Source organism: Aplysia californica, unplaced genomic scaffold, assembly GCF_000002075.1.
Source record: "Aplysia californica isolate F4 #8 unplaced genomic scaffold, AplCal3.0 scaffold00361, whole genome shotgun sequence".
Taxonomy (NCBI): domain Eukaryota; kingdom Metazoa; phylum Mollusca; class Gastropoda; order Aplysiida; family Aplysiidae; genus Aplysia; species Aplysia californica.
The window spans coordinates 181,320-200,036 of NW_004797631.1; the positions used below are offsets into that span (position 1 = coordinate 181,320).

Genomic DNA, 18,717 nt, shown 5'->3' on the forward strand with positions numbered 1-18,717 from the left:
ACTTTTGTTATAGTACCAGTTTTACGGCACTCACAACACGAAAACAGAGAAAGAAGAGATCAGGAAGGTTGAAGTTTGATAAGAAAGGAGCGAACCACACCAAAGCATCCGCCAACCACCTGCTAATGAAAACTTAAGTTTCGTTCGATTTCACAGGTAATAGATTAAAATCACAGCAAAACGAACCCCAAGAATCGAGGTGCAAGGAGAGAAACAGTAAAGCTTGCAGTGGAGGAGAAAAAAATTAACACAATAAAATACCAGCACATTATAGTGATGATGAATATTTATTAATATATGATCCACAATATCAGAACTCGTCAGATGAACAAAATGACAATAAATTGACGTGAAAAAGGACAAAAAATTCTGATCTCACAAGGACTGCTGCCTGTATGTTTCATTAAACAGCCACATCTTCAACATCTTGCACACAGACACACGTGCGCACATACAAAAAATGGCATTCATGGTAAAATAAAACTCAACATTTATGACAGCTTACACACTTGTCAGGTGATAAAACACACCTGTATAGCTATCGGGGTGCCCGCACAAACAAACAAGGGTCGCGGGAAGAGGATAGGAAAACAGCCATGCACACAAACACGCAATTATCTTACGAAGCAAGCCATAAAATGTACAACTCTTATCTATGTATCAGCCCAGTTCATTCAGGAGTTGAAACAAGTCTGATAAAATCTTGAGAATACAGTGAAACAGTTTGTGCCCAACAGTCCCTGTCTAAGAACACATTACGGTGACCACACTCTCAGGGAGCCTCAAGACTCTAGCGGTGAACCGTCACATGACCCTTACCACTACGCACTTTGAGTACAGTAGAGAACTGGCAATATAAGCCCAATAAGAATGTCCCACATATATGACACAAGCCCTAGTACCACTAGCTAGCATGACATACATGCGACACAAATTTTGATGGAAAACACTCTCAGTTCTGGCTTTATCCTAGAAATGGATACAAGACACAAATAATAAACCTTTTGCACTGCATTCACTAAAACTTTGGATTGTACAGAATTAAAACCTTTATTTTTCAGCTACTGGGAAGAGTGAAATGCCGCAATTCATAAAATTATATTCGGACAAACAAGATAAGATTCAAAGTGTGAGGGTGTGGATGCAGACAAAGTTTCTGTAGGAGATATAAAAACTCTGTTTATCACAGGCCCCACATGTACAAAGTGCAGAAAGTAGAAGGAAAAGAGTACAAAGTCCTTTAAAAAAACTACAGGATAAACTATACCCAGCTTCCTCACAAACCCCCAAACCCATGTGACTATATTAGAATATCAGCTACCTCTCTAAGATCTCTTTACCACACCTCCCCAAATTAAAAACTATACATCATTATAATCCAGCTAGGTAGAAAAATCAGTTTAGCTTTAGTAGAGGTATAAGGTCATATGAGCATGAAGCGGTGGATGTCAACAGAGAAGTCTTTACAGGGAATCAGACTTACTCTGCTCACCTCTCTAGCTTAAATAGCACGAAGTCTGTCAAAATAATGGTCAAGAACACAATTTAAAGTAAAAACTAGACAAGATGGTCTACTAGTGAAACCCAACTTACCCTGAGCCTTATCAGAGGAGGGGAAAAAATCAACATTTGAAAGTTTGGTTAAACAGACTCACAAAAGAAATATTACAATAATAATGAGGTAAACGATGCAGATATTAAATATTAAAGTAGACATGCTGTTTACCCCCCTCCCCCCCTACTCCGAAAAAAAAAGGACAATTCACCATCGCTGCATTTACAACAACCGTCTACAAACAAGAAACCCCTTTACATTAAAAAGTTCTTGACAAATTATTAGTACAATTTACCCTTATTCACATAACACAGTGAACTCCACATACACGACAAGACAATGTTGTAGTCTACTTCTTTGCACCGTTAGCTAAAAAATCTGAACAACCAGATACTCCTCTACAATCACAATAAAACAATTCCAATTTCACACAAACAACTGTAAATCTAAATCTTAAAAGACCACTATTAGGAAAATAGGTAGGCTATAATAATTGTGCCACACCTGCAACTATTATTTCGACAACTTTGTTTCACCCTGACAGGTCTGAAAAGAAAGCATCCCACATTAAATGCCCACATATATCCTAAAGTCAACGGCACAATTTTCAGGTCTGGAACAAGAAATGATTCAGTTCACAAGACAAAATCTATCAGGGACCAGAACTAAAATTCTTTCCACAAAACACCCATGGAGTTAATGACATTATTAGCCGTATAATGTACAAGTAACAACAATTCAACATGAACTTGAATTTTCGCAGTACAGTTGATTTCTTTAACACTAAACCAAAACAGAAACAGAGACATCCAATCCCTTAGCAAAAGGAAGAATCTTATTGCCAGAGGACTGCCAAATTTCAACATTCAACACAACTTCGGGACGGACAGGAACAAATTAAAACAAAAGGAAAGTCAAATTTATAACTATCAATTGGAACAGTAATCCAGAACAAGGGAAAGGCTGAAAGCAGCAGTCGATCAGCAAGGAAAAATTCCTCCATTACGAGGATCATCCAGAGACCCATTAGTGTATATATACAAATTTGGAAACAGGCATGAGGCAGACTAAAATTATACACCCTCGAGCATGAAGTTTCCAAGGCTTAGCAACCAATATGCAGGACTCAGAGACAGTACAACCAATGAGGCAAATAACGAAGGGTCCTTAAGGTAAAACACATCCACTTGTTTCCGAGAAACTGCCCACAAACATGCGCAACTGGCACTCAGCAGGAAGAGGGAACTTTTTTCCGGTTCTTTCCTGTGAGCAACAAGTAATTCCTAATTCAAACAGGCATTGCACTGCAAGGAGTAAACACGGTGACAAATATGTTTGAGTTGACAGTGACTTTGGCTGTCTATTGTATAAGAAAAAATACCTGTAAAATTCAAAGCTATCCAATTTCTCCAATGGTACAGAGAAAACTTTTTTTGTCTGTCCCTTGTATCACTCCAATGATGCTGGCAGCTCAAGTTTTTTAGGGACTTTTGAGAAACTTTCACAGGAAAGACAGGGTTTTGAGGAGCACAGTGACCAGATGAAACGAGATGACAAAATGAAATGAATACGAAAGACCATCCCAGCTAGAGCTCCCAACAAACCATTTACTGGGACAAAGAGGCAAAGACTTGGAATTGTGGCACTTAAAACAATACGGCCATCTACAACTTTAGAAGCAGAAAAGAAACTGCAGAACAGTTTCAATCCAACTCCAGAAAAGAAGCAACTTTTAAAAACTCCACATTTGTCCTGCTGGGCACAACACTCATTCTCTCTTGCTGGTAACACATGCACACACCCACACCACACGCATGCTACCTTTGTACAGCTTCATTTAAACACATCTTAATATACAAATAGAATTCAGCAAGCAATGCCAAAATTAGGCCCTCGTTGAATGAGAATATCACCGAAGGGCTCATTTTGTTCAGTGCAAACAGCCTGGTGTTTTTTCAAGACAAGTAACGTGTAAAAGCGAGACGCAGCCTGTTTTCTATTGCTATTGCGAGCCATGTCCTTGAAGCTGAGGGTATCGGAGAAGGTGAAGGCCGACTCAAACATGTGCTGCATCTGCTGCGTGCGTTTGCTCCATCGTTTCTCTTCCTGCTCCGCAGTCTCCGGCATGAGTTCTCCATCCTGTTCCTGCTCCAAATCGTCGAAAGTCTGTGGGGAGAGAAAAAAAAAGTTATACAGTACGAACAATAGCACATAGGATTACTTCGACAGTATACCCCCAATAACACATTAATGGCAAGTGGCAATTAGACTGGAGTGCTGCTGAGAACCTTCAAGACTTGAAGACGCGCAGGACAGAAATTTTCAGTAAATACATCACACACTGATTTGCCAATCCTGAACACCAATCCTCCAGGCTAGTTTGTTTTGTCTGGGTTTTTTTGGAAGGGGGGGGGTTTACGGCGCTCGCAACTGCATACGGTCATATGAGCACCAAGGGGTGGACGTCAACCTTACAGGGAATCAGACTTACTCTGCTCACCTCTCTAGCTTCAACAGCACAAAGTCTGCTTCGACTATCAAGGCAAAAAGAAGTAGAGGAAAAAGACGATAGTAAGGATTAGGAAAGAAAAAGCAGCAATTCTCTGTCGCAGTTCAGGCAGTTATGAGATTGACATTGATGAAACAGCCCATTCACAATTACAATTCTACGGTGCATTAGAACTTGAGATGCTAATGCCCCCCCCCCCCCCCCCGAATGGCCTGAAGACACTTCAATCAGAAGCACCACCTAGGCCAACGGAACTTTAATCAAATCAGTCGCAACATTTTTTTTAAAACTTCAAACTGGCTCTAACCTAAAATTCTTTGCCATTCAATTTTGATAATTATTAAAATTATAGAGCTCTCAAAAACATGCTTTGAATGTCATATAATCTATAAAACCATCCAGTCAAGAAAAGGAATTGTCATTTTCAGCACGCATAAATGGCTTTCCATTGTTATTAAGGGATATTAAATCATGATACAGTGGAATCCTGTTATAACGAGAGGGAAGGGACCGGTACGAAATGTCCGTTATAGCAGGATTCTCGTTGTAAGGGATCCAGTCATAAACTCAAAGCAAATAATAAAGTATGCCTAATCTATGAGTTTGGTGTTCTGTTTATTTCTTTTTGTTATCTCCTCTGACGATGGCTTTGTTCATCATGACCTCTAGGTCTTACTTGATAAAAAATTGAATCAGTTTTCTTTCTCCAGCGTTAGCAATGTTGACAGCTCGGCGTTGGCGATCAGAACAAAAGTTCACTAAGCCTAAGCTAACTCGCCTGCTGTATTGTCCCCCACCCCACCCCACCTCACCCATGATCCGTCACAGCACTGTGACCTCTCCATCCCCGCATCGGAGAAGTGAGAGGCATGATAGGCCTAGATAATCTAGACTAGGCTGGTCTGTCACTATCACACAAAGCGTTCTGCTTCACAACAGCTTGTCTGCACGTGCCACACCCTCCTCACTCATTCGCTCTGACCTTCATCGTTGGCACGCACGGTCTTTATTTCGCTTGATCACCAAACAAGTTTCCCAACTGGCAAGGTTTTCATGTATAAATGGCCAATGCACTGTTCACAGCAGTATTTTATTTACAAATATAAAGAACCCCCCCCGGTTTTAGAGTAATGTCTTTATAACAGACCTCGTTATTTCATGACTCGTTTTAAGTGGACTCCACTGTAACATAACAATTCTTACTTCATTTTTGTCCAACCCCCCTCCCCTCCAATACAGAACCCAAACAAAAAAAACAAGTGGAAACATATTACTGAATGATTACAACCACAAATCGTTGAGAAAACAAGAAAAGGGTTCATATAACCTCAATTACAGTTCTCTGAAGTTTGAACAGTTCCTCCAGCATTGTAAAGAACAGAACACAGTAGTAGGTCATTTTATTGGGATTTTTTTAACGATAACCAATTTACAATGCAAAACAGCAGAGCACTAGCAACAAAAAATAAAACAAACAAAAAACAAAGGTTGCATAGTTACCTTTGAAAATAAATTCAGTGTTAGTTTGAGTTAAAACTTGTTACAAATTTTTTAATAACTAAGTCATTGTCAGACTTGCAATAATTCAGATTTTTTTAACCAAGGGAGGTAGACACTGGGTTCATCCGTCGACTTCCAGATTTGGGTTTTTTTACACAAATTTTTTTCACCTCTACTAGGATCAACTGATTTCCGACTGAAAAGCCTTTTCACATCTTTTGTTCCGCCATGGTGCACTCTCTACAACAACTTCAGAAAAGTCAACCAACTGATGGGTGTTGTTGAATCTCTGATAAAAGAAAGCGTGCTGACACATGGGGTGACAATACCGAATATGTCTCCATCGACCTCTGACTCCATACATGCTTCATCTGTTTTACTTTGACCGTTTCAATCTACCGAGTGTCAGTGTCTCTAGCCGCAGCCGGCTCCGGTCATTACTCCTTCCCCAACAGACAACAAATTGAGAAACAAGTCCAAAACACTCCATTTACCTTTCAATTACATAACAACACCAAAAGCACTTAGATCCCTGCTATTTGAATCATGTCCAAACCAACTTCACTTTACAATGATATAAGGTTTTTAGTTCCTTCTAACAAGCTGTATTATTTTAGTACAAATAAAGAACTCAAGACGGTAACAAAAAGTCATGACAGGCTTGAAAGAAACTACAAAAGAATCTACAGATACAATTTAATGATACCATCTTCCATCTCAGAAATTTTTCAAAAGGCACATTTCTTTGAGATGTTTAGTTTTAGTAAGAGTTTTACTGCACTTGCAATACAATCAGGTCGTATAAGTGCTTAAGAATAGATGTTTTACAAGAGAGTAATTTGTTTTTGTAAAGTGTTTTACGGCGCTCGCAACTGCATAGGTCATATGAGCGCGCGGGACACACATATTTTCAGTTGGTAGGAAATTTTGAATTTTGCCAGGGTGGCGGCCGAAGCCAACTCTTATCGATTTTAGACCACCAAGGGATCTTTAACATGCGCAACTTGCACATGGGCCCTCCGAGATTTTTCGCCCTTGTCCGAGAAGGCTAGGTGTAGATCTTTCCTACCAGAAGATCAGGGGTGTGGCTGAAAGACAGCAGTAAGGAGGAGCCAAGGAGTAGCAGTAGACAGGCAGCAGAAAGAGTCAGGAGCCCAGAGGAGGGGGTGGGGGCAGAAAGTGGAAATGAAAGCAGACAACAGAACATTGCTAGAGAGCAGGAAAGGAGGTGAAAGGAGACAATTTTAGAGAAGAAAATTTTCGGCCGCTACCCGGATTCGAACCCGAGACCTTTGAATGAGAGGCCAACACCTTAACCTCTAGGCCACGAGAGCCCCCCGAGGAGAGATAAGGACGACAGATGTTTGAAAGGAAAGAGGAAGCATACCATACCACCCACCAACCACCAACGTGGCACATTTCAACTCATTTTAAAAACAACAAACAAAAACCCAAACAAACAACTCAAAAAGCACAAATTTTTTTAAAGTTCAAATGTCAAGATATAAAAAAACTTTTTGCATCATACCACTTTGATCTTAGGGAATCTCAGTTTTCTCCGTTTGCGCTGAAAAGTGCACAAGCCATATTTGCAGTAGAGGAGAACAAAATGATGGGACAGTCAAGAAAAATAACGAACAAATGTCCTGTGACAAGAATCTTCTGAAATATATGTACACCACTGAAACTACTACTTCTCACTAGTTTTAAAGATTAAAATTTGCATATGTATAAACACACTGATATTATTTATGCCCGCAAGGCACCATTGTGTCATACAACAAAACTATTTTTTAAAGTTTGGAAAATTCCAGACTTTTCAAAAATTTTGAGACATTCTCATTCAATCCCAATAGCAGCAGCCACATCTTGAGCAATGCCAGAAGAAATCTTTTTGTGGCAACTGCTACATCTAGGCCCTGACAAAAACACAGGTTTCACATGATCTGTTCAGTTACGTGCGGGGCCTGAGCCTACTAGAGCTGGCAGCAATTCAGGTAATGTGATAAAAAAATTAACTGTAGTAACTTGATATCAGCCTCTCTCTCATTGGACAGATGAACGTCAAGAAGCAAAGGTAGATAAAAATAACTTTATCTTTGAGACCTTGAACAGACAGGAGACAGAAAGAGAGCAAGGTTATATGAGAGGCATTATGAAGAAATCAGGCACTTGTCAAAATAACGAAACCAAAGAAATTGGGATTTTCCAGCCCGTCTTGCATCTTTATCTAATTTTTGTTTTTTGGCTCAACACCTATTATGTCCATTTAAAAACACATTTGTGTGTGGATTTTTTAATAAAAAACGATTAAAGGCACAGAAAAGGTATATGGGGGGTTTCCAAGGACTCTTTAGCTTTCAAAGTCACCGAACTTTGGTGGCAATTTCCACACTAAATTTACCTCTGAAACCAGACGACCAACCTCCTTTAACCACAAATATCTTGACTTCTATTCAAGATAGATGGATATTCACAAGCTTTAAGATGATATCAATAACTCCATATGCCCAAAAATTGACGAGCATCTGGTTCCATAGCGTCGTGACACATACAAGTCTTTAGAGAGCATCCGAGCAGAGAAACCGAGTGGAAAGCCATAACAGAGTAGGCTGCCTGTTTCGGACATGGCACTTGAACAAGAAAAAGAACCAGACAAACTCACCATTGCTGGAGGAACAGATGCGGGGGGTACAGAGGGTGGTGGTACAGAGAACGGTGCTACTGACGGAGGTCCCTCGTCTAACAAGGGGTTGATGGTTGGTTCTATGGTGGTGGGGTCAGCAGGTACGTCCACCGGTTGAAGGGTCATGTTGTCGGGGATCTGGTCAAACAGAGACTGGTTGTTGGGCATCAGAGGGTCCACCACCGACAGCTGCTCTGACCTGGGGATGGACAAACGCAACGAAAATGTTCAGTCTTTGAAAGTTCTGCAGCATTCAGTTTCAAGACAAATTTTTGTGTTTGAGGGAAAAAAAAGTATACTTGGACACAATACCATCATTTGGTGTATGGAAAAGACAAGACAAGACTGAATCAAGGAAGCCCTCCAACCATCAAATTTCAAAACACAATAAATATGTGTTCTCAACTCGCTGGTCTCCAAACCGATTTATCCTATTTCAAAGTTTTTTGGGTTTTTTTACAACTCTATACTTTTCTTTCACAACATGTGCTTCAACTTAAAGACAAAAATTGGACATAAACATAAAGGAGTGTAGCTCCCTCGGAGAAGCTTCGTACAAAGTTTTATTTGCATTCGTAGCTGTTCAGACGAGAAAATCCTTTTGAATATAACCTGTGTGCACCACACTGACCGTTGGATATTTTGGGTAGAAGATTCGGCTGCTGGGAATGGCCACTCAGGTTTTACGAGTTATTTCCATCAAGCACCCATCAAAGTGTTGAGACAGGACATTTGAAACATAGTTAACTGGGGAAAGCGTTATTACTACGACAGAAGATTTGAGAGTTATGTAGAGATTCTTGCACAACATCAGAGCCAGCCACGAAGCACCCCCCACCTGTCAGATCTGTGTGAAGTGTCTCCCAGATCCTGTTGCCGCACTGACTGGACGGTGGTGTCTCCGGCTGTCACCACTGAGGCCTCTTCCACGATGGTGCTCATCTCTGACTGGCGGGTCACGTCCGCCAGGGTCGTGTTCCTCTCGTTCTCTCGGGCAATCTCTGGCGCCAAATCCAGGTCAATGCGTGAAGAGCCAGGCTCAAAATCTTCCGATACAGACTGGCACACCAGATTGCGTGAAAAGAACTGGAAAAGGAAAACAAATCCATTTAGGTTACTAAATCAATTTTTTTTTTTCTCTTCCAATCAACACTTGACTTCAGCTTGATGCCCTAGAACCTGCAGTTTTAACTTCACAGCATATAACACAAGTGCCTGTGGTGTATCAGTAAGGCGTTGTGCTGCTGCACGCGTGAGACTCAAGTTTGATTCCCTAAGTAAAGAGAATTTTAATGAGTGTCTCGGTCTCTCTGCAGGGATTTGTATCCTTCTCAGCCCTGATTGACCCCGACAGGCAGGATGAGAAGCCCACCTCCTGCATGATCTAAATTGAGTGCAAAACCACCTCCATTGTAAAAAATGTTAAAAGCATAAGCATGTTTTCAAGCAGAACTCAAAAGGGATTAACTATAAAATGACAACTTTTGTATAAAAATTTCCCCCCCGTTTGTATTAATGGGGTGGGGTGGGGATGGGTGAATAACCATCAATATAGATATGACCTTTTGCAGTTGAGAGTGTGGTAAAACTTTTCAGACTCAGGGAGATTACCAACCTTTGCGGAAACTTTGGAGATGATGGACCTTCCTGGCAAAACGAAAACTTTCTCCACACCGCCCGTCTCCTTCCACAACATGAGCTTCTTGGTGGGTGGAGCCAGATCCAGAGAGGTGACAATGTCAGAGGTGTCTGACAACTGCAGCTTCATCGTTTCACTTGGAATGCCCTTTTGTTCATCGACAATCAACTTCCTCTTGCGTTTTCCTTTTCGCTCCGTACCTGTCAACAAAATCATACATTCCTTGTGAAGTACTAGTTCCAGTAGAATGAGATTTCCTACCATACTTCAGTTCTTTTAATGCATTTCTGACTATTTTACATCATTTGTCAGATACCCAAAAGAACACTTCTACATGAAAGCAGGGTTCATACTGAGCAGATTTTTCCCAAGACCAACGTCGGAAGAAAATTTTTCATTCAGCATGCAGAAGTACATTATGGTACACTTCAGAATGTGAAAAGTTGAGGCCTTCTAAACATTGAGGAAATATTTTTACGACTGACCTAGTTAAAAATTTGTTTTTCCCAAGAAATTTGCCAATTTCTCCAAAATTCCAAGAGTTTTCCAGTTTTCCAAGACCTGTACAAACCCTGACAACAGTTAAAAACATACACTAGAAGGGAATGTGGGGAGTACGAGTGGTTTCAACAAATTAGACACTCACAAAGAAAAAGTAGATTAGATATGATCTTAAAACACTCATCAAAAAGGAATGCATGTGTATAATTTGATATGTTCAGATATGGGACCACCAAAAGGGTGGACAGATAGTTAAGAAAGCGCAAGTGAAACTGTGTAATTCAGTAACTAGAACCTTGCCACCTAGGGCAGCTGAAGGGCACTCAAATGTTCTATGCTCATTATTCTTTCAGTACTACAATACAACAACTATTGTTATCTCCTCCTGCCCCAATGCTGCAGACATTCTACTGATTCTCTAAAAACGCTACCCTAGAATTACAAAGTTTTATTTGCACAGTTCCTAGTTATGACAATTTTGACATAAAACCTTTGGAGCTTCCCAATATGTCAAGCCTTTTCAAATGCAATTCTTTAAATATCTTGATAACGACTCTGAATAATCTTACGTTTTTGATAAAACAAATAGGGAATTTGATTTCTGATTTCATGGTCTTAAAAACTGTTTACTTTTCCAATCCAGCAACCATCTTATCCATTTTATCCCTTCGGCCTCTGATCTTAGTACCTCAAAATGGCAAAAAATGTCAGATAAAACCCTGAAATTCTGAGGTAGCGAACTATCTAAGAACTTGCAACCCCAAATTCACCTGGTACAGAAGTGATGTCCAGAGGCTCCAGCGCAAAAGCCTCCTCCTCATTGTGAACAAGAGTGGTCTGTTCTCCGCCCACGCTGGACACAGCTGAAATGCCCGGTGCCGCTGCCTGGAGGGGGACTGACTCCTCCGCATCCTCTCCCGGCTGTTTGTCGTTCTCCTCTGATGAAAATTTTCAGAATTCATTTGAGAAAGGTAGGAACAAAGAAAGCATAATAAATTAAACAGTTTAAAACCATGAAGTCAGAATAGGTGGATGGAGCAGGAAAACATATTTTGCTTCCTAATCTGATAATTCTATGTGATTTTCCCCCATATCTACAAGATGAATAGTCCTGTATAAGTTGACAATGTCTGAGAAACAATTAACTGTAACAGTGTACGGGTTTTCCCACAACTACTGCATTCTCTACTAGGCAATTTACATCCTCTCCAGATAAAAAAGATACAATGTAAACCACTACTTAATTCATTTACAAAAAAGTGTTCAAAATAAATTGAAGAACTTTTAACTGTCCAAGATAAAGACAACAACAAAAAAATATAATAATAATTTTTAAAAAGAAAAAGAAAGAAAGGCATTTTAGCACTCAACTCCGATTCATAAAACAAACACTAAAATATGAAACAAGCTTTAATTTACATGTACAAAAAATGTGACAAGACAGGAAATAATATCATTTGGATTTTAACCCTTCGAGTGCTGATCGCGACAGTCCGAACTTCCATAAAACGCTGAACGCGATAGACATTGGCATAGTATAACACGATGTAAGAAAAGAACGAAGCACTAATTTTTATACTGCTAGCTGGTAGGCTACGCAGAATTGATTTCGCTCGTCATTTTTCTTGTCGCGGAGTTCGATCGAGGCGCGAGGTTTTTTGTTTCACGAAGTCGAGTGACAGTGAAGTTGAAATATTCGTGATTGCGACCCACGACAAACATGACAATAGTGTCGCATCAGATTTAGATGTTCCGCGTATTTTCCAAGAATCGGAAGATGATTTCGAGGGTTTTGATGCTAGAGCTAACACTGTGGAATATAACGTAGGCCTACAAAGCATCGACTCTATAGATCTAATGAACCGGCAGTTTTTATTCAGTCATTTCCAACACCACGACTTCAACAACAACTTCACAAAATACTTTTTGCATCACATATTCATAAAGAACTTTCAACATTCTAAAACTTTTATTCTTACCTTCATTACAAATTTTGATAAATAAAAAAAGTTATTAGCAAAAAAAAAAGTGTGTGCAAATCTGGTGTTTTTTCAAAATAAATTCAGCACAGAGGGAAAATATAAGGGGAGATAAGTCAGCGCTCTGAGTAAATATTCTACCACAAACAACAGAGAAATTTAATTAATATCTAAAGCAACAGCTGCTCAAAAGAAACGTAACTTTCCTAATTTTTATATAATTTTTTTTAATGAAAATAAAAAACCACAACAATTTCCATGAGTATTATGCACAAACAGAGGTCCTTTCCTCCTTCTCCTTTAGCCTTTGTGCATTACATTGTGTCGTCTTGCAAGCTTTTCCTACTTTCAAACAACTAACCTGGAACAGGAGAAGCAGATGCTGCCTGCACCGCTTCCTGTGCTGTTGAGTCACTGGGCATGGCTGGTGGATCCTCAAACAAACCTCCCGTGCCCATGAAGTCTTGGCCTTTTATCAACAGAAAAAGGCCAATTAATAAGAAATACAAGAACTCTTTCCTAAAAATTTAACTTGTACAATCATTCTAACCCATACCCTCCCTTGATATTTTTCAATGACCAAACCATACAAAGGTTAACACACTTTGAAGAAGTAAACTTATGTCGTTAACACCAATAAAACACGCACTATTCATATCACTTAAATGTCAAAATAAGTTATTTGCCCTTAGAAATGCAATCTCACCCTTCAACGAACAGGTTCTTCACTATTGTTTTGCATGAAGCAGAACCGATTTTGAATATTCTACTACGTCAACTATCAAAATCTCACCACTTGTATCAACCTGATGATCATACAACACATGTTCTACAAAATAAGTCCTTACCAAAGAAATCCTGATCAACATCCCCAAAATTATCGTCATTGTCTTCATCGCAGCCATCATCACCATCTGAAATCCAGAAACAGTTTGATATAATACCAAGGTACCATTTGACTGTACATGGAAATGACAAGACAAAATACTCTCCACCTTCCTCTTCCAATCTATTCATTACATAAAAACATCGCACTTAAAAATCAAAAGAAACACACATGCTCTTCACTATGCATTAACATTCAGAGATACCACTACATGCTACAGAAAACTCACCCATAAAGCCGCCACCAAAGTCATCTCCAACGACAGGAGGGGGCAAGTCAATATCCATCGGTTTTTCTTTGTCAATGGGTGATTCTGGGCGGTCAATCTCATGGTCGGCTTCCTTCTCCTGCTCCATTTCATCACTCTTGTACAGACCGTCATCCAAATGCCCAGCATCTGGTAGTATCTCACGCTCATCAAAGCCAACATCCCCTGTGAACATTTTTAGATAACTAATTTATAGTCATGATAAACACAAACAACAAAACCTAAAACGCAAGACCACACAGCGCAATTTGCATGGGTGTTGATCTCGACTACCTCAGTCTTTTGCAGGAGAAGAAATGTTCAACAGTCCGGGAACCATCTCTACCCTGAGAGTACCGCTAAAATCAATACCAGACCAGGTTCCAAACTTTAATTATCATAGACAATTAGTTTTTTGGATTACACACACATATATTATTTTATATATGGCAAAAAGATTGCTCAGGCAAAAGAGGATCAGATAACAACAAAGCAGTCAGCCAGGTTAGTTCACTTTATCACCACTACACAGCACTCAACAAGTGGTTTGCATTTAACAGCTTTTTCTACAGAAACAGAGGTCAGGCCACATTCACACCAGATTCCAATTGGAGCCGGCTGTCATTCCGTTACTTTCGAAATGTCATTCAAAAACACCAAAATGTTGAGAATGGACAATATCAAGCACCTGTTGATTGATAAGAAGCCTTTCCTAGGGGGTCAAAGGCCATAGATTCCATTTGGATATTTGACTTTCAAAAAGTTGTGGCAGCATTCATAATTAATTACTATTTTAATTTTTACATGCCACTGCCTGCAGATAAAAAAATGTGGTGCAAACTCCAATTGGAATCATCCACAAAAACAAACTGAGGTAAACAGCAGGGTGGGTAAGAAAGAAACAAGAGACCTTTGACCCCAAAGGAAGCAGCTTCTTACCCACAGGCTTCTCCGCTTTCTGATCATCAAGTGGTTGGTCGCTACTGTCATGGTCATTCAAACCCTTCTCTTCCCCCGAAGCCACAGATTTACTGAGATCAGAAGCCGAAGAGACGGAAGGGCTCTCTTCAACAGATGGGCTTGTTTGCTGATGCTCAAGATCAGCAGATGCACTGACATCAAGTGTGGATGGACTACAACCACTTTCTTCCACAGTAGAATCTGACGTCTCTTCGACATGGCTCTCTTTTACCGCCAAGCCTCCTCCCACCCCTTCGAGATCGGAGTCACTGCTCTTACTAGTAGAGGGCTCTGGCCCACAACTGTGATCACCATGATGACTAGATCTACAGCAGTGATGGTGATCACGGCCAATGGACCGTACCTCAATATCTCGATCGTCGTCCCATTCCTCTTCTGAACCAGACTCCATCTCATAAAAGCCTGGATCAGACTCCAAACCGATACCACTATCCGAGTGGTCCAGGGCTGGTTTTTGAGGTTCTTTGCCAGCCTGTAGCACTGAACATTTGGCTTTTCCGTTGCCTGAGGTGGTTACTTGTAACTGGCAGCCACACTGTGGGCACTGAGACGTTACTGGAGGGGTAGGTTGAAGGCACAGTTCTGATTTGTCGTTGCTCACAGGTGTTGATGTAGTTGGGCTTGGCGCCTCATGGTTATTAACATCATCTAACTCAAGTTTTCTTTTACAGCCTGATGGTGTAGGAGGTAGATCAAGACTGAGTTTTCCTCCACTTGAAGGAACAGACGAAACAGGACTGACCACCGGGTAAGGCGACAAAAAGATGTGGTCGGAAGAGCAAGGCGAATGAGGAGAAAAGCAGCTGCCACGACGAGGGGTGCTACAGGAATGCTGGGAAGAACAGGAAGGACTTCCGGTTTCATCCCCCAGGCTCCTACTGGGGGTATCACAGGATGCAACAGATATATCTACACTAATTCCACTGTCCAAACGAGAGTTTCTATCACAAGTCTTTTCCTGAGTAACAGACGATGAATGTGGGTAAAGACACTGTTGGTGAAACAGTCCTTTCCTACACATAAAACAATTGTCTTCTGTTGACTTCAAAGATAAGGCATTTTGCAACAAGTCACAGAGGTTATCTTCCGTGAAGGGCCTATCCACAAAATTGCATGGCTCCCCATATAGAATGAGACATAATTGTTCAATATTTAATTCTTCACCCAAAGAGTCGTCCTCCATGGGCCCTGATGGAGAAAAGTGATAAAAACAAAAAAATTCTTGTTAACAATTCACTGCCAGTACTACCTTTCCATTCACATATAACCACGCGTTTTGCATAACTCACAGCTGATGCAAAACTCAAAAACTTTCAACAAATGAAGCTGGCAACAAATTACACAGAAACAAACAAGTATATCTGCAATGACAGAGAATAAAAGATCTAAAACAGTATTTGTAATTTGACAACAACTGACGTTATGTTACAAAAGTAAACCCTTTCTCAAGATCAAACCCCTGACACTTGGGAGCTTCATTTCCCTGCTAAATTTCATGGGAAGTGATCTAGATTCTTCGATCCACAGCGCAACTGAAAGTAATTCAAGTTCAGACCTATGCTATTTCTCCAGCAAGAGCACATATGATTGACCACCATCTCCCATCCAGCCATGTGCCCATTTCAAAGGCCATACTGTTTATTTGCACCATACCATAACCATGTTCCTTGATCTTTGGTAGGAATCATTATCTATCCAGATAGACCTGCTCTTCTTTGAATTATAGGTCGCCATGTTGTTGGTTCTTTTTAAAAAAAGCACCATGAAATTAGGAACTCCTAGTTTTTAATCCATGTGAAAGACCATTTAATAATTATTATCCTCCAATCCACACACTCTAGGACCAGGGTGGTTCAAAAACAGAAAAAACAACAACATTCGATTACCATACGTATGCATAAAAATAAGCCAACTAGGGTGTATAAGAGTGAGACACAAGTCCTTTTTCTCTGAGCTCCGTCCCATACCCCAAAGCTTTACTTTCCTTTAATCTCTTTTAAAAAATTGATCAGTAGAGTTGGGACAAAATAAATGCTGAATGCCTAATATTTCAAAGCAAAATAATACAAAAAGTCAATCACCATATTCTCTCTAAAAGCACTCAATCATTTTAATTACACAATAATACATTTCTATATTTTACTGAGAACCTGAAACAGTTGAATAGAACTGTTTTTACACAGAAGATAAAACATTCAATTCAAACCAAAATAAATCTAGCTCGTGTTCTTCCCATGACTGAACAAACAAAATGTGAGTATATCCTAAAGGGACACTATTCATCTACAAAATAACATGCATTTCATCACAAATTTAACAGCCAGGAGGAACCAAACAAGTATAGCAGGTTTATGTTCTGGAAGAATCCGGAATATAACAATTCTGACCTGTACTCTTTCTGAGGGTAACAAAATATGTGGCAACTGAACAGCAGTATCAATAACACATTCCACAATCCAGATAGACCAGAAACAGCCCCCCCCCCCCCTCCCAGGCAAAATGTTCCACCATTTTCCAAGAGGAAAAGGAAACAATCTCAATTCCAAGACTAACTTTTGATTCATAAGTTTCCACTTTCTAAACAATGAAATCTACTGCTCATTGAAAAAAAAAAATTTCATGAACAAAAAAACAGGTATCAAGTCTTAAAAACAATCCTTTCTGAAATTCAAACACAATTGCATTACCTTCAGCAGAGCACCTTTATGATAATTAAGCTGTTGCCATGATAACCAGACAACTTTACCATTTGTTTTTTTCCAAAGAATATAGAACAGGGACTGCAAGAATAATATAATTCCCAAGACATTGAATGAACTTTATCACTCAATACACAAACAATGAATAGTGCTTTTCTATATATGAGACGACAAATGGATAAGTGAATGCACCCCTTCTCTCTCCCTTTTTCATTTTAAATTCAAGAAGACAGCCAAAACAATGAAGGGAATTAACAAAATGAGTCCGGATGTACAAAACACCAACAAATGAAAAGAATAGATACTAACCGAATCCATCGTCACCCATGAGGGTAATCTGCCCGAGATCTTCCCTCATTGTAATTTCTTCTGGCCGACTCTGGTTTACTGAAAACTGGGCCTGAACATTAATGTCCCTGTGGAGATATAAAGTAATTGTTAACACTTGACCAAACTGCCAGGGCCACTGATATTCCACTTCTTAAAAATTAAAGCATGATTCACATGCCCAAAATCATGACAATAATTGGGAGTCTACTACTCCAATCCACAACAGTGTTCCTAGTTTTACATTCCCAAGTACAAATCATTAAAAGCAAACAAGATTGGAAGAACATATGGGCCTTGGGACAGACAGGCAGAGCAGTTTTCAAACAAATGACCACAACAGCGAAATGACAATATCAACCACCTACAGAGAGAGGGACCACAAACTTCCGCCTACAAACAGGACATATACAGCTCAAATCACTTGAACATAAGAAAACGAGAACTTTTCCCCCAATGAGTCCTTTGTGTGTCAATGCATACTGGGTCATCACCAGTTCCACTGCACAGGCCTAAACTAACTGACATTGACACCAGAGCTACACTTCTCCCGCCGAGACCTATCATTGACAAAACACTGTATGGAACATTACAGCAACTGTAGCAAACCTTGCGGTACAAATGAGGTATTTTTCTGTCCCGTCAGTCATCAAAACTAAACATGTCACAGAATTTACATAAAGTACAAAGTTCTTTTTTTCTTCAAATGACTGCATTTAAATAATATGATTCTTGATGTGTCTTTCAAATGTTCTGATCTTTTGAAGTATAAATAGATAAATAAATATTGAAATACAGAGTTATTAATTTATTACAAGTTATAAATTATCATTGTAAGAAAGCATAGTCCAAATATTCCCTCACTTACAGTGGAACAGCCCTGTAGATGGGGGTCTCTGTACTTATTTTAGTAATTTTTGTTGAAATTTTCAAACCATATTCAATTCAATGTCGTTTATGAATGCATTTGCCACAAAAACAGGGGAGTTAACTACTTCAACTAGCAACTGCTGGATATTTACCCTTCAATCTTATCCCAGGGTTGGGTTGATTTAAATCAGTTGATTTTTTTTATTTAAATCAACTTGATTTTTTAAATAAAAATCAGTGATTTAAATCATTTTTTTTATTATTATTTTTATTCGGTTTTTACACATTTCAACATTCAGAATTCCTTTCCTTGGTTTCATAAAACAGATATAAGGCTC

The 18,717-nt window shown here is 39.6% G+C and overlaps 1 protein-coding gene across 2 annotated transcripts in view; it reads right to left on the bottom strand.

Annotated features, from left to right (window-relative positions):
* Window positions 1-268: 268 nt before the first annotated feature.
* Window positions 269-18,717, bottom strand: part of LOC101845018 (double-strand-break repair protein rad21 homolog) — a 34,695-nt gene continuing 16,246 nt past the window's right edge. The window contains exons 4-13 of one of the 2 annotated variants that reach the window (XM_005103163.3): window positions 17,492-17,598; window positions 14,442-15,671; window positions 13,485-13,688; window positions 13,218-13,283; window positions 12,731-12,838; window positions 11,161-11,328; window positions 9,866-10,089; window positions 9,089-9,336; window positions 8,230-8,449; window positions 269-3,721 (exon numbers count right to left, since the gene is read on the bottom strand). In XM_005103163.3, the coding sequence (XP_005103220.1) occupies window positions 3,422-3,721; window positions 8,230-8,449; window positions 9,089-9,336; window positions 9,866-10,089; window positions 11,161-11,328; window positions 12,731-12,838; window positions 13,218-13,283; window positions 13,485-13,688; window positions 14,442-15,671; window positions 17,492-17,598 (2,875 nt within the window). In that variant the 3' untranslated portion in view covers window positions 269-3,421. The remainder of the gene's footprint in view (window positions 3,722-8,229; window positions 8,450-9,088; window positions 9,337-9,865; window positions 10,090-11,160; window positions 11,329-12,730; window positions 12,839-13,217; window positions 13,284-13,484; window positions 13,689-14,441; window positions 15,672-17,491; window positions 17,599-18,717) is intronic. The other variant, XM_035971017.1, reaches the window with a different exon arrangement.